The sequence below is a fragment of the Sinocyclocheilus anshuiensis genome, unplaced genomic scaffold (genome assembly GCF_001515605.1).
Source record: "Sinocyclocheilus anshuiensis isolate Anshui unplaced genomic scaffold, SAMN03320099.WGS_v1.1 scaffold962, whole genome shotgun sequence".
In the NCBI taxonomy this organism is placed as follows: domain Eukaryota; kingdom Metazoa; phylum Chordata; class Actinopteri; order Cypriniformes; family Cyprinidae; genus Sinocyclocheilus; species Sinocyclocheilus anshuiensis.
Window position 1 is genome coordinate 1,020,487 of NW_015537985.1, and position 13,455 is coordinate 1,033,941.

General features: G+C 36.4%; 1 protein-coding gene across 1 annotated transcript in view; it reads right to left on the bottom strand.

Annotated features, from left to right (window-relative positions):
* Positions 1 to 13,455, bottom strand: part of LOC107674319 (XK-related protein 4-like) — a 91,082-nt gene that overhangs the window by 30,455 nt on the left and 47,172 nt on the right. Inside the window, exon 2 of the mRNA XM_016468264.1 lies at positions 3,724 to 3,923. Within this exon, the coding sequence (XP_016323750.1) occupies positions 3,724 to 3,923 (200 nt within the window). The remainder of the gene's footprint in view (positions 1 to 3,723; positions 3,924 to 13,455) is intronic.

The following is a 13,455-nucleotide window of genomic DNA, read 5'->3' on the forward strand; positions in this document are numbered from 1 at the left end:
TGGTTCAATGACCATGGTGTTGGTGTGCTTGATTGGCCAGCAAACTCACCAGACCTGATCCCCATAGAGAATCTATTGTATTGTCAAGAGGAAAATGAGAAACAAGAGACCAAAAAATGCAGATGAGCTGAAGGCCACTGTCAAAGAAACCTGGGCTTCCATATCACCTCAGCAGTGCCACAAACTGATCACCTCCATGCCACGCCGAATTGAGGCAGTAATTAAAGCAAAAGGAGCCCCTACCAAGTATTGAGTACATGTACAGTAAATGAACATACTTTCCAGAAGGCCAACAATTCACTAAAAATGTTTTTTTTATTGGTCTTATGAAGTATTCTAATTTGTTGAGATAGTGAATTGGTGGGTTTTTGTTAAATGTGAGCCAAAATCATCACAATTAAAAGAACCAAAGACTTAAACTACTTCAGTCTGTGTGCATTTAATTTATTTAATACACGAGTTTCACAATTTGAGTTGAATTACCGAAATAAATGAACTTTTCCACGACATTCTAATTTATTGAGATGCACCTGTACATGCCAAAACAAAGTAAAATGTTTGTGTGCACTTTATAACAAGGCATGATAAGGTTGCGGGATTGTTTTGCACACAGTATTAAACATTCCTGAGAATTCCGATATGAATAATATAAAAAAAATAATAATAAACTAAACAATAACACTTGCAGAAAGCACATACTTTGTGGTCAAAATGAGCCTAAAATGCAAAATAATAAGCCTGATTAGGGATAGTAAAAGCATAAACATAAAATAACTAATTTGAAAAGTTGTAATTACTTTATACCCCCAGTTTGTGAAAATGTTAAATACAGTCAGAAAATGTTTAAAAAATATTGAGTAAATACAGTTTTATTTATCATATGTTCTTGTATTTATTGTTTTATTTTTAATGTGTTTTTGTAAAGTCATAATTTTGTTATAATCCTATTTACTTATAATCTGTTTACTATTTGCAATAGTTACTATTTACTTTTCATAGTGTGATTTTTGGTGAACCGTAGGCCTATTAATAAACTAGGGTAAGTTTGATCCCTAAACATCATTGTCCCTGGTTTTCATTTCAGAAATCTGGTCAAATCTGAGTTGATTGTTAAACAATGCTATAAAACAGTTCCTCTAACTGTTTGCTGTATAATCTGCACAGTTGGTTTTCACCGTGCCCAAAAATGGTGCATCTCCAAAAAGGTACCCAAACAAAATTACATTGGTTTGAAGACTTGCTTTTTCCCTTATAAATTCCCACTTTTGGCAACACTCTTGCAAAAGCACTCCGCTTCGCTCCCTTGCAGCAGTCGTTAATGTTCAGTGGCAGTTGAGTTTTTCTCACTCTCTGTCCCTCTCCATCACTGTTATATGGACAGGATGAAATTTGTAAAGTGAAGGATGACAGTAAACCTGGGAGTTCTCTCTCCTCAGCATGTCCTACCCTCACCCTTACAAAGAAGTATGGCAGCATTGTGATAGTATCCAAAAAGAAGAACCAACTAAACCAGCTTAAAAGCAGTTTGGCCAGATTGGGAGACCAGCTAAACAAGCACAAAATCTTAAGTTCTAAACTAGCTAGCTAAGACCAGCAAACCACCTTAGGCTGGTTTAAGGGTTTGTTTGTTTTTTTGGTCAGCAAAGGATTCTGCATACACCCCAACACCTGCAGTGGCACTTTAACACAGAGCTAAAATTGTCACATTCACTTCATTATACACAATTATTGTACAGGTTTGACTAGAATCAACTTATGGAGCTTTTCCACTGCATGGTATGGCTCGGCACGGCACGGTACGGCTCGGTTTGCATTCCCACTGCAGTTTAGTACCGCTTTAGAGTGGACGGGATTATAGACATGTCATTATAGTTGCGCCGCCTCTACTGCCGTGACATAATCGTAAACACGACACAAACAAACACACAACAATGTAGCACATCGATGGAATGGTGTTCTTCATTCTCGGCATGTGGATGTTTTTAACTGTAAGACGAAGGAGTTTGTCTCAAAAGAGGCTGATGGCAGCAGGTGCGCTCGTTCAACCGGTTGTGTTCGTTCAAAAAAAGTTGTGTTCGATCCTCGCTGGCTGTGCTGATTTAATCTAGCCGGTCTAGTGTCTCGTGTCGCAAGTTCAATGACACAGGTTGTGACGATTCTCTCCGGCCAATCAGTGATCAGCAGGGTTTACGCATCACATTTTGGTAACGGTACGGCTTGCTTGGAACCTCAGCAGAGGTGGTACTGAAAAAAGTACCAGGTACCAGGTACTGTACGCAGTGGATAACCCCCCAAAACCGAGCCGTGCCGCGCCGTACCATGCTGTACCATGCAGTGGAAAAGCGCTATTAGTCTCACACAGCCAGACCTTCAGACTGACGGCAGAAGGTCTGGGAACCTTGGCCGCTCCGAGATGACAATAGATCAATAAACGATAACTGTGACTATATCAACATGCAATATCACTGACAAAAAAAGACGAGACTAAAATATATTGAAAAAAATAAAAATTATACCAACATTTCTTTTAATTTTCATAGAAAAAAGGAGACAACATATTATTGCAGACTGCTGTACACGCCTCTACTACACGAGCTTGTGTGGTCACCAGATATCAAGAGTTCAAATCCACAAATTAGAGCTGTTAAAAGGATACATTTTCTGCCCCATGTGCACGCGCTCGTTTTTCATTGCGGAAGCACCGACAATGATCTGAAAACACTGACAAACAAGTAAGCTGGAGTTTAACGATCTTCATGTGGGATGTTCGGCTTAAATGAAAGTGTCATTCAGCCAGTCTGCGTTCTGTCATGAGATCTCGACTATTTTGTTTCTGATTTCACTTCCTCAACCGCTGTTGTTTTAAAAGAGAAACATTATTGCAATTTGGAATTATTGTAATTACTATTAGGAATTTTATTGTTAAAATATTTTTTGTTTGTTTTTGCCAGTTTTCATAATGTAGACAGAGAGAGTGCATATCGAAGTCTTTGATATTGTTTTATATAGGCCTATTAAATAGCCTATAATAAATCAGTACACTAGATGAGGTCTAGGACCATATGAGTCCACATTCTATTGATTTGTACTTATTGGTGAAAGTGCAATAACTGAAACACACACACACACACATATATATATATATATATATATCAGTTTAACTATTATACAGTATGACGAAAAGTTTTCATTGACTAAGACTAGACTAAAATGCTCAGACATTTAGTCGACTAAAACTTGACTAAACAAAAACAGGACAAGCTTGACTAAATGATAACTAAAAAAAACATTTGACACCAGGACTACGACTAAGACTAATTTAAAAGACTAAGACTAAGACTAAATAAAAAATGGCTAACAAAATTAACACTAGGTAGGGGTCAGGTCAATTTTGCAGTCAAATTAATGAGGTCAACAGTGCATAGATATATGAAGCACAGTTCACACAGAGGTCAATTTCAAACTAAGCAGTTTTCTGTCAATCAACGTGGTGAATTCACGTGACCAACTTGAACATGAACAAAATCTGAGTGGGGAAATATTTTGCCCTTATGATAAACTCCTGAACATGCGGATTCCTATTGAAATGACTGGATTTCACCGAGCAACAGTAAATGTGACTGCCCATTTAGGTGATCTACAAACAATGGAAGTCCATGAGATGTTCTCCTTAATATAGTGACACAAACATAAGTGTGTTTGAGTGCGCTTGTGTTGTGTTACCTTGCACAGCCTGGAGTTTGTGAGTCTGTATGATGATACAGAGCTGGAGGACCAGCTGAGGTGCGCTCTCCAGGAACGTGGCCAATAGGTGGAGCATGCTGACGTCAGCATACTCGTACACCATCCTCCAGTAGAACCTCCAGCGGTCATTCTCTCCGCTCTGCCTGCTCCTGATGCCCAGGTAGATGGTGTGGAAGTACCTGCGTGAGACACAAAGAAAACCCTTTTAAAACCTTTCTCTCTGAACTCTCACTGAACTCTCAATGACAGGGCAGAATCAGCTTCTGCGACAGACACACGGCTAGAATATCTCAATGTTTTGTCTGCTTTTCTTTTCAACCTGACCTTACAACCAGACAGACTGTTCCCAGCTATGTTGGTCTCTGTGCTGTTTTGTAAACAAGATTTGCCCATTTTGAACTGCTGATGAATTATATTATTTAATGTCAAAGCTGATGACTCAACACATCTCAAAATGATTCAACCAAAAATGGAACATTATGTCATCGCAGCATGAATAGTTAAACACTGAATCCTTTATAATGTGTGTAGTGACACTTTCCACGAACAGGGCACAAAATTGGACCTTTATCTTTTTTAATTCATCTTCAAAAAATGATCAGTGAAAGGAGGTGTTTACTGTTAATTGTTAACTATAGGAACTTTAGGAAGTTAAATGATATTATATATTTTAATGTTTTGTTATTATGTTTATGTTTTATTTAATTTTATTTTTATATGAGGTTTGCGATTTTAATACATATCTGCAAACAGTTTAAAACTTTTTATAGATATAAGCATAAATGAACATCAAAAATAAAAAGACAACTTTTTAATAATAAAAAACAATTAAAATAGTAAATTACGAGATCAAATGATACAGGGCAACACAAAAAAATGAAAAACTTAGTAAAATTAGTAGTATGCCATTAACAATTAAACATTTTTTAGTATGTCATTAACAATTAAAAAGTTGTTACTACAGTTAAATGAACATCACAGACTCTGAAAATTATGAAAATAGAGTTTAATTGTTAAATACAGTTGACGAGATTAATATCTCTTCAGTGGTACAGGCCAAGATCCCCATTTTAACACAGGAGTACAGGCATGACGTCTTTAACACAAGCTACCCTTTATGCTAGATAACATACTGTATCTAATAGTTCTCACAACAAAAACACGGGATGCTTGTCTACAGCGCTTTAAAAAAAAGTCATGGGACACCAAAGTGTTCTGTATAAATGGAAAGTGCCTGTAACGATTACATTAAAAGAAAGTAAAGAAACTAAATTATTCAAGGTTTTGTGAGTGAATCTTGGTGAGGACGTCTGCAGTTGGAAGTAACTTACCTCTTCATGGGCCTTTCTGCCCCTTTAGGCATACAAAGCTCTTCATTTGCTTGTAATAAAGTGAAAAAGTTCCTGTGCAAAAACTGAGGAATTTTAAAATAATGATCACATCTATATTTACCTTCCTAATCTTCCTATGATTCAAATGTAAATTTAAATTTTTAATATACACCTTTGCAATAAGGTAAGGAATACAGATGAGCTTCTACAGTTATTCTACTTAATACACTCAAATAGTTATACAGGTATTTAACAAAGAAACCAAAAACGATTATATTACATAATATGCTAAATGCTACTACTATATTCATTGCATGAGTTCACATGCATGGTAAAACGGATTTTGCTTGCTTTACTGGAAGAATTTCTCGTACTTACTAGAAAATCTTTGCTTCAAACACCAATTAGTATTTGAAGTCATTCTGAAATAAAATCTATATTTATTTTATGGTACCAACTCGGCAAGCCGCAGCAATAATCTCAAACAAATTCACTTTTAAAAATTCTTGCTCGCAAAAAGGTGGAAAATCTGTAGGAACTGCTATGGCAACACTGGCCTCTTTGCTACAAAATACCAGAAAGTTGAACAAACCCGCTGCTTTCACAGGAAAAAAAAAGGCTGAATGTGACATTCGCAGTCGCAGACAAACACACTCATAATGAACGACTGCTACACAAAGATCTTTTAAAAGCGCTGTGTCATCTGCTAACATTAATGGATTGGTGGTGAATGGTGTTAATGTCTCTCAGGTGTGTTACTGTGGCCCGTGGGTTAGTGTGATGCTAAAGGCACCTGCTTGCAGTGACGTGTCTTTGCCAAGTGACCCGTCCCTGCGTTTTTCCCAGCAATCCCCACTGTGTAGTTTACCCTTTGACCCAAATAGGCATCCAGCCAAGAACAGACACACACTTCCATTTATACACACGTATTCTCTCTCCTCAGAGATTCATTAACAGGACGTTAAGAGCATCAGCTTGGCTGTTACCTTAACAAGAGGGCTTCAAACATACAAAAAACAAAAACACAATGTGTATAAATGCTTATGGGGGATACAGTCTTGTTTGCACACTGTTTTGTCATTGATTTCTTTGAGAGTGGCTGCCGCCCACTCTGTCTGCCAGATTCTCTCTGCTACAGTTTGCACTTTGATCATTTGTATGCAAAGCATGATTTTATAGTACACTACTTGCCAACTTCAATCAATTCAGAGGCAATGAGTTTACAAGTAAAAGATAATGGATACGTTGACTTATGGATAGAAAAAAATACTCACTAAGGTAAATGGTGGAGCACTACACTCATATCAGAATGAAAGTGCATGCCTTGAGGTATTGTGTTTGTTGAACACATTCTTGAATATAAATGCGTAGAAGGCACTGTACATTTTGCCCACCTGTTATTCCTTCATGCTTACTCTGCATTAGGAAAGGGTTCTACATCAGTGTTTCCCAAGCACTGTTGAAATGTTGAATGGTTAACCTATACTGTTGAATCTATAACAGAATGTATGGCTTTACCCCCCGGTTTCACAGACAAGGCTTAAGCCTAGTCCCTGACTAAAATGTAAGTCAACTGAAAGAAACTTGCACTGACTGATCTTAAAATATATCAGTGCCTTTGTTTTGTCTCAAGATGCACACCAGTAATGTGTTTTCTAAGGCACGTTTATGAAAAATTACTTAAATGTCCTAATTGAACTATGGCCTAATCCTGGTTTAGTCTAAGCCCTGTCTGTGAAACCAGGCCTAAAAGTATTAGAGCTGTCAAAAGATTACAAGAATTTAGAATAATGAATAATAATTACAAAAATAAAAAATACAATTAATTTGTAGACAAAAATATTTGTACAAATTTAATTTGTATAAATAAATATATACAATTGAATTTATCACTTAAAAAATATTAGAGCTGTCAGAAGATTACAAGAATTTCTAATAATGAATAATAATCAAAAAATAATAATTTGTAGACATTTTAAAAATACGATTAATTTAAAAATAAAATAAATATATAAAACAAGTTATAATTTTAAAAATAGTAGGGCTGTCAAAAGAATTTATAATGAATCTTTTAAGAATTTATAATAATTCATGATAACTGTAAATGAATTAGGTAAATAAATAAAAAATAATACATACATACAGTGCCTTGCGAAAGTATTCATACCCCTTCATTTTTTTCACATTTTGTTGCTGCCTTATGTTAAACTGCTTTAAATTACTTTTTCTCCACATCAATCTACACTCCATACACCATAATGCTAAAGCAAAAAATGGTTTTTAACATCTCTGCAAATTTATTAAAAATAAAAAACTTAAATGATTCCATTGCATAAGTACTCATACCCTTATCTGGGACAGTTGAAATTTAGCTCAGGAGCATTCATATTGCTTGTAAATGTTACTACACGTCAAGTGAAGTTAACCTGTGGCAAATTCAATTGAATGGGTATGATTTGGAAAGCCACACGTCTTAATAAAAGGTCTAACAGCTGATATATGCATATGAGAGCAAAAACCAAGCCCTGATGTCAAAAGAACTGCCTGTAGAGCTCAGAAACAGGTTTGTGTCAAGCCACACATCTGTGGAAGAGATCAGAAAAAAAATCTGCTTCATTGAAGGTTCCAGGGATTAAAGTTCTCCGTCCCTACGACGGATTTTCATTAATTGCAGCGAGTCTTCGACGGATTTCCGTCAATTGGAAAAAATGAGGGGAAAAAAAACATTTAGCGCATTGTTGTTGTTGTTGTTCTGCCCAAAAATCATCCCCGCCACGGCTGCAGCTTCTCAGTGACAACATAGTGATGCCGCTCGCATTATTCACTGTCGGGTTATTAGCAGAGAACACAGAACAGAACTTGAATTTCGGTGCGGGATTGCGGCTATTAATAACAATTCTACTCATTCCCGCAGGTTCCGCGCTTATAACACGATGACAGAAGACGGAACGTATCATTTCATTTGCACGTGCTTTTGAGTCTTGAGAACTCACTCGTGCGCTCTAAAGACAGTCTCTTGCTTCATTCCTGAATGAATCAGCCGTTCGAGCGAATCAATTGAATTAATGATTCAGTGATAAAATTAGTGACTTGCCGCCACCTGCTTGCGGATTTAGTTTAATTTTTAGCGTATAATTTCAGTTATTTAAATAATTTAATATTTATGTATTCAAAATTTTATATTTAAAACATTAATCTCCACACGAATGTATGAATTTAATTGCACTCATATACCTCTGAGCCTCATTAAATGTCTGAAAATGTACTGACAAGCCACTTTTGTGTTCTTCTCTGCCACCTCTGAAGTACAAATTCATTTTTTATTAATACTATCTCATATGATTGGTAACTTATTTGTCTTATTCTACTTCTTATTATATTGTTTTAAATAGAAATTTTAAAAAGCTTATAAACATACATTTTTGAATTTGACAGATGAAAATGATGCCATTACAAAGGTAAAAAGAAAATACCCCTGTGAGTCACTTTAAGGAGTCAAATGTCACCTCATATTAGGAAGGATAATTTTTGATCAGAATTTTTGATTATTGGTCAGAAGGTGCTCCTAAATTTTTTTAATTAGGAGGACAAGAGCTCCTAAAAAGAAAAGTAAGCATAGAGCCATGTGTAACAGTATATTAGATCCGTGCATGAGGTCTTAAAGAGACAGCAGCCTAAATGAACCTCCTTCTGCCTTTCATTATACAGTGAAGACTAAACGGTGTTATTTTACAGTAGAATAGATTATAGTTAGACCTAACTGAAAAAAATGAAAGTACTGTTAATTAAATTTGTATCTTGTTATTGTTTTTGTTTGTGCTATTGATTGTCATTAATTTAGTTGTTCTTATTTTATTATTTATTATTTACTTGCCTTTTTTAATTAAAATAAATTCAATTCTGAGTGCACCTGATTCTTGGGTGGGGAGGGGAGGGGGCGTGGTCCATGAGGAATAGTCCTGCCACCACAGCTGGAAAAAATCCTAGGAAACACTGCATATATTTAATAAATTGAAAAATGCCATTACAAAGGTAAAAAGAAAATGCCCCTGTAAATACCTTTGAGTCAGATGTCACCTCATATTAGGAAGGCTAATTTTTGATCAGAATTTTTTATTATTGATCAGAAGGTGCTCCTACATTTTTTTAATTAGGAGGACAAGCGCTCCTAATTACAATAAAAAATTGCTCTTAAACTGGGTGTGTGACAGGTATGGCTGAGGAAAAATTTTCAGTCAAAATATTTTTTTTGCTTTAACCCCTGAGGTTCACAGAAGCATGTAGTCTCTGTTACCCTTAATGGAAGAAGTTTGAAACAACCAGGACTCTTCCTAGAGCTGGCCTCCTGGCCAAACTGAGCAATTGATGGAGAAGGGCTTTGGTTAGTGTGGTGACCAAGAACCCGATGGTCCCTCTAGTTGAGCTCCATGATCATATGTGGAGATAGGAGAAACCTACAGAAGGACAAACATCACTGCAGCACTCCACCGATCTGTGCTTTATGGTTGTGTGGCCAATCTCAATCATCTCTTCAGTTAAGACACATGAAAACACATTTGGAATTTGAAAAAACGCACCTAAAGGCCAATTCACACCGCATCGGCAAACGCCAACAAGACACGTTGGCCGCTGGATTTTGAATTTTATGAAAAGTAACTGTCATGTTCACACTGCCCCAACAGACACCAACAGACTTCATTAAACCAACTCCAACCAACGCCAACAAACGCCGACAGGGTTAACACACTGATCCAACAAACTCCGACAGACTAGTCTGTTGGCGTTTGTTGGCGCGGTGTGAATTGGCCTTAAAGGACCCTCAGACTGTGACAAAACAAGATTCTCTGGTCTAATGAACCTCAATTCCAACCATCATGCGTGAAGGAAACCAGGCACTGCTCATTACCTGCAGAGTACCATCCCAAAAGTAAAGTGTGCTTGATGAAAAACCTTAATGAAAACCTAGTCCAGAGCATTCAAAACCTCAGACTGGGCAGAACTCTTACCAAAAAGTAGTATACTTCAAGTTTATTTTAGTAAGTATACTTAAGTAAAGTTCAAGTATATTTTTAAGTATACTTTATGTGAATTGGATTCAGAATGATAATCAAAACGTAGATAGAGTCGATCAACACCCCAAAGCTTGACAGTCATTATTACCTCTTCATTGGTTGACATTTTATTCCATAATTTTACATAGTTTTTATACCGTTTTATGTCTGATGATCGTGTTAGATTACATGTGGAAGCATCTGTTGTTTCGGTTTCTTCTTCACTTGTGTTTTTTTGGAAATTCTGTACAGAAGTAATAGCACACTTGAATAAACTTCTTTTTCGTAAGGGAAGGTTCACCTTCCAACAGGACAATGACCCTAAGCACACAGCAAGAGTGGCTTATAGACAACTCTGTGAATGTCCTTGAGTGGCCCAGCCACAGCCTGAGCCTGAACTTAATCAAATATTTCTGGAGAAACCTAAAAATGTGCACCTGCCCCCCTCTAACCTGACAGAGCTTGAGAGGTGAAGAGGCGAGGAATAGAATGGCAGATAATTGCAAAATGATTATGAGAAAAGCTTGTCGCATCAAACAAAAAAGACTTGAGACTGTAAAGGTGCTTCAGCTAAATATTTAGTTACTTATTTCAGTTCTTTATTTTTAATAAATTTACGAAGTTGTGACAATTCGGTTTTTGCTTTGTCATTATGGTGTATGGAGTGTAGATTGATGTGGAAAAAAGTAATTTAAAGCAGTTTAACATAAGGCAGCAACATGACAAAACGTGGAAAAAATGAAGGGGTATGAATACTTTCGCAAGGCACTGTATATGAACCAGAAGTAATTACTTCAAAACTATTAGGGCTGTCAAAATAATTTATAATAATTAATGATAACTATAAAAAAATGTAAATAAAAATAATGTGAATGAATGAATGAATGAATACCACAATTTCCCAGTCTGCTTCCATTTGAGAGGAAGCTCAAGTCTGTTACTCATCCACAGTATTGATTGTTTTAGTGAATCATTGCAATAATGGTCATTTTAATCAGATTTATGATTATTCAGGATGATATTCAGTATGAGTTAACAGACACACATTTCTGGTTTGGTGTCAGTGAAGGCACCCTGTGTCTTACTGATGGCGCTGTGTGGATACGTAAGACAAAACGGTTAGGAAACACTGTTCTAGATGTGTCAGGTTGGATGTTCACCGTATCAAACCATGGCCTATTTTTTGATACTGTCTTGCCTTTGCAAGTAGGCCTAGAATACAATTAATACAGATCCTCAACAGCTAAAAACATGAAGGGCTGATGATATTTTTAAATAAAGCAAAGGTGCAAGTAAAGACACTGTTCAAATATAAATGAAGCAATAAGGGCAGATCATGTCTATAGATGATGTTTTCTGGCTCTGTCATAGTGGAAACCGTATCAGTAGTGACCAATTCAAAAGAAAACCATGACAAAAGTATCGCAGTCGCCTGGTGCAGAGCAGCAGGGACGCAGTATGATCTTCCAGCTGACCTTAAGAGTGGGCATCTGTCCAGCTTCTTTATCAGATAAGTGGACTTCAGAAGAGTTCTGCGCTTGAAAACTCAGTCTCCTGGCATTTCCACCACTCACCCTAAAGGCCAAACTAAGAGAGGCCTCTCATATGGCCATTGTTTGGATTTCAGATAAGCCACGGGTCGTCTATGTTTCCGTCTCTGCAATATGTATCCCCTTCTTATAGTGTCCACCTGAAACCATGAGGTCTGGCCAGCCACTGAATCATATTACTGCATGTTGCTTAAAGCATGCTATCTACCAAATCCCCATTCAGAATGGGATTAGACAGATGTTGATGTGCATCCTCTTGCCTTGATTGGATTATTCCTGCATCTCAGCACTCAGAGGGGTGGGAGGTAACACAAAAAAAGCAAAATTGCCTGAGGAAATCATAATGATTCATACATACATTCAGATCACGCATAAGTCAAAGACAACCATGTGCAGAGATGTAAAAAAAAAATAATAATAATAACTTGCCCTAATTTAAATGTACAGATTTTTTTCTTAACATTTTTTAAAGAAACTTACTGGTTTGTTAACTCAATAGTTTTATAATAATTAAACTATTTAATAATAATTAAAAATAACAATAAAAAATGCAAAGATAAATATAACTATTGACAAAATTCAATAAAATAATAAATAAAAACAAATTGTTAATTTAATTGAATTTTTAATTTCAGGAAAATGTTAAAGGGATAGTTCCCTAACAATGAAAATTATTTTAATCATTTACTCACTCTCATGTTCTTTCAAACCAATAATACATTGGTTAGTCTGCTAAACACAAGTTAAATTATTTTAATGAAACCCGAGAGATTTTAATGAACTTTCTGTTCCCCCACTGAAAGTCCAGGTAACCAAACGTTAGAAGATCCAAAAGGTCATATAGACAGCCTAAATTAAATCTGTTCATTATATAAATCATATCTCCTCACAAGACTTTAAAATTCATTCAACTCCTTTATTACCTTTTTGGATCTTCTGAGTTTTGGTTACCTAGATTTTCAGTGGTATGTTTTCATTAGTGTTTCGCAGATCTTATGGGTTTGGAACAGCATGAGGGTGAGTAAATTATGACAGAATTACACATTTTGGGTGAACTATCCCTTTAAGTAATGATAATCTGTTTAACGTACTTAACATGTATTAAAAATGTCTATATGAAATTGCAAGACATGAAAGGAGGCCAGAAGACTTATAATTGGAAACCTAAAAACACACGATAACACACCTGGCAAGAGCAATCCAGTTATCCAGCAAACCATATGTCTGCGTGTTAGTCCTGTAAAAGCCCATACACTGAAGCTGTTGGTTTGGTCTGAGGCCTGTAGCTGTGCACTGCCTATCTCAAGAAAAGATGCTTCCTCTTTCTCCTGATATTTCTCTCCTTCTCTTCAGGCTAGGGGCCTCCTCTTCATCACTGTCTCATTTAAACTCCCCAACCATCGCCGCTACTGGCCGTCACACACACTCACAAGTGCACCATCCCTTGGCACAGCGTAGAGCTCAGTGCTTCCCTAACCTGCCAATCAGGTAGTGGAAAACAGCCCTGTGAGAGCACTTAGATTTGTTTGTACTTTTGTTGTCATAAGTTGCATCATTTTTTAAAAGCTTTTTTAAAACTGCAATCAATCACGTATCAACCTAAGAAACAGCCTTTGATCCATTCCTGATCTTCACCTTTAATATTTAACCATCAACAATTTAAGGAACATTATGGGTTACTGAGACAACCCATTCAAATCTTTCAAAGGAATACTTTCAATTTATACACACACACACACACACACACACACACACACACACACACACACAGCCCTATAT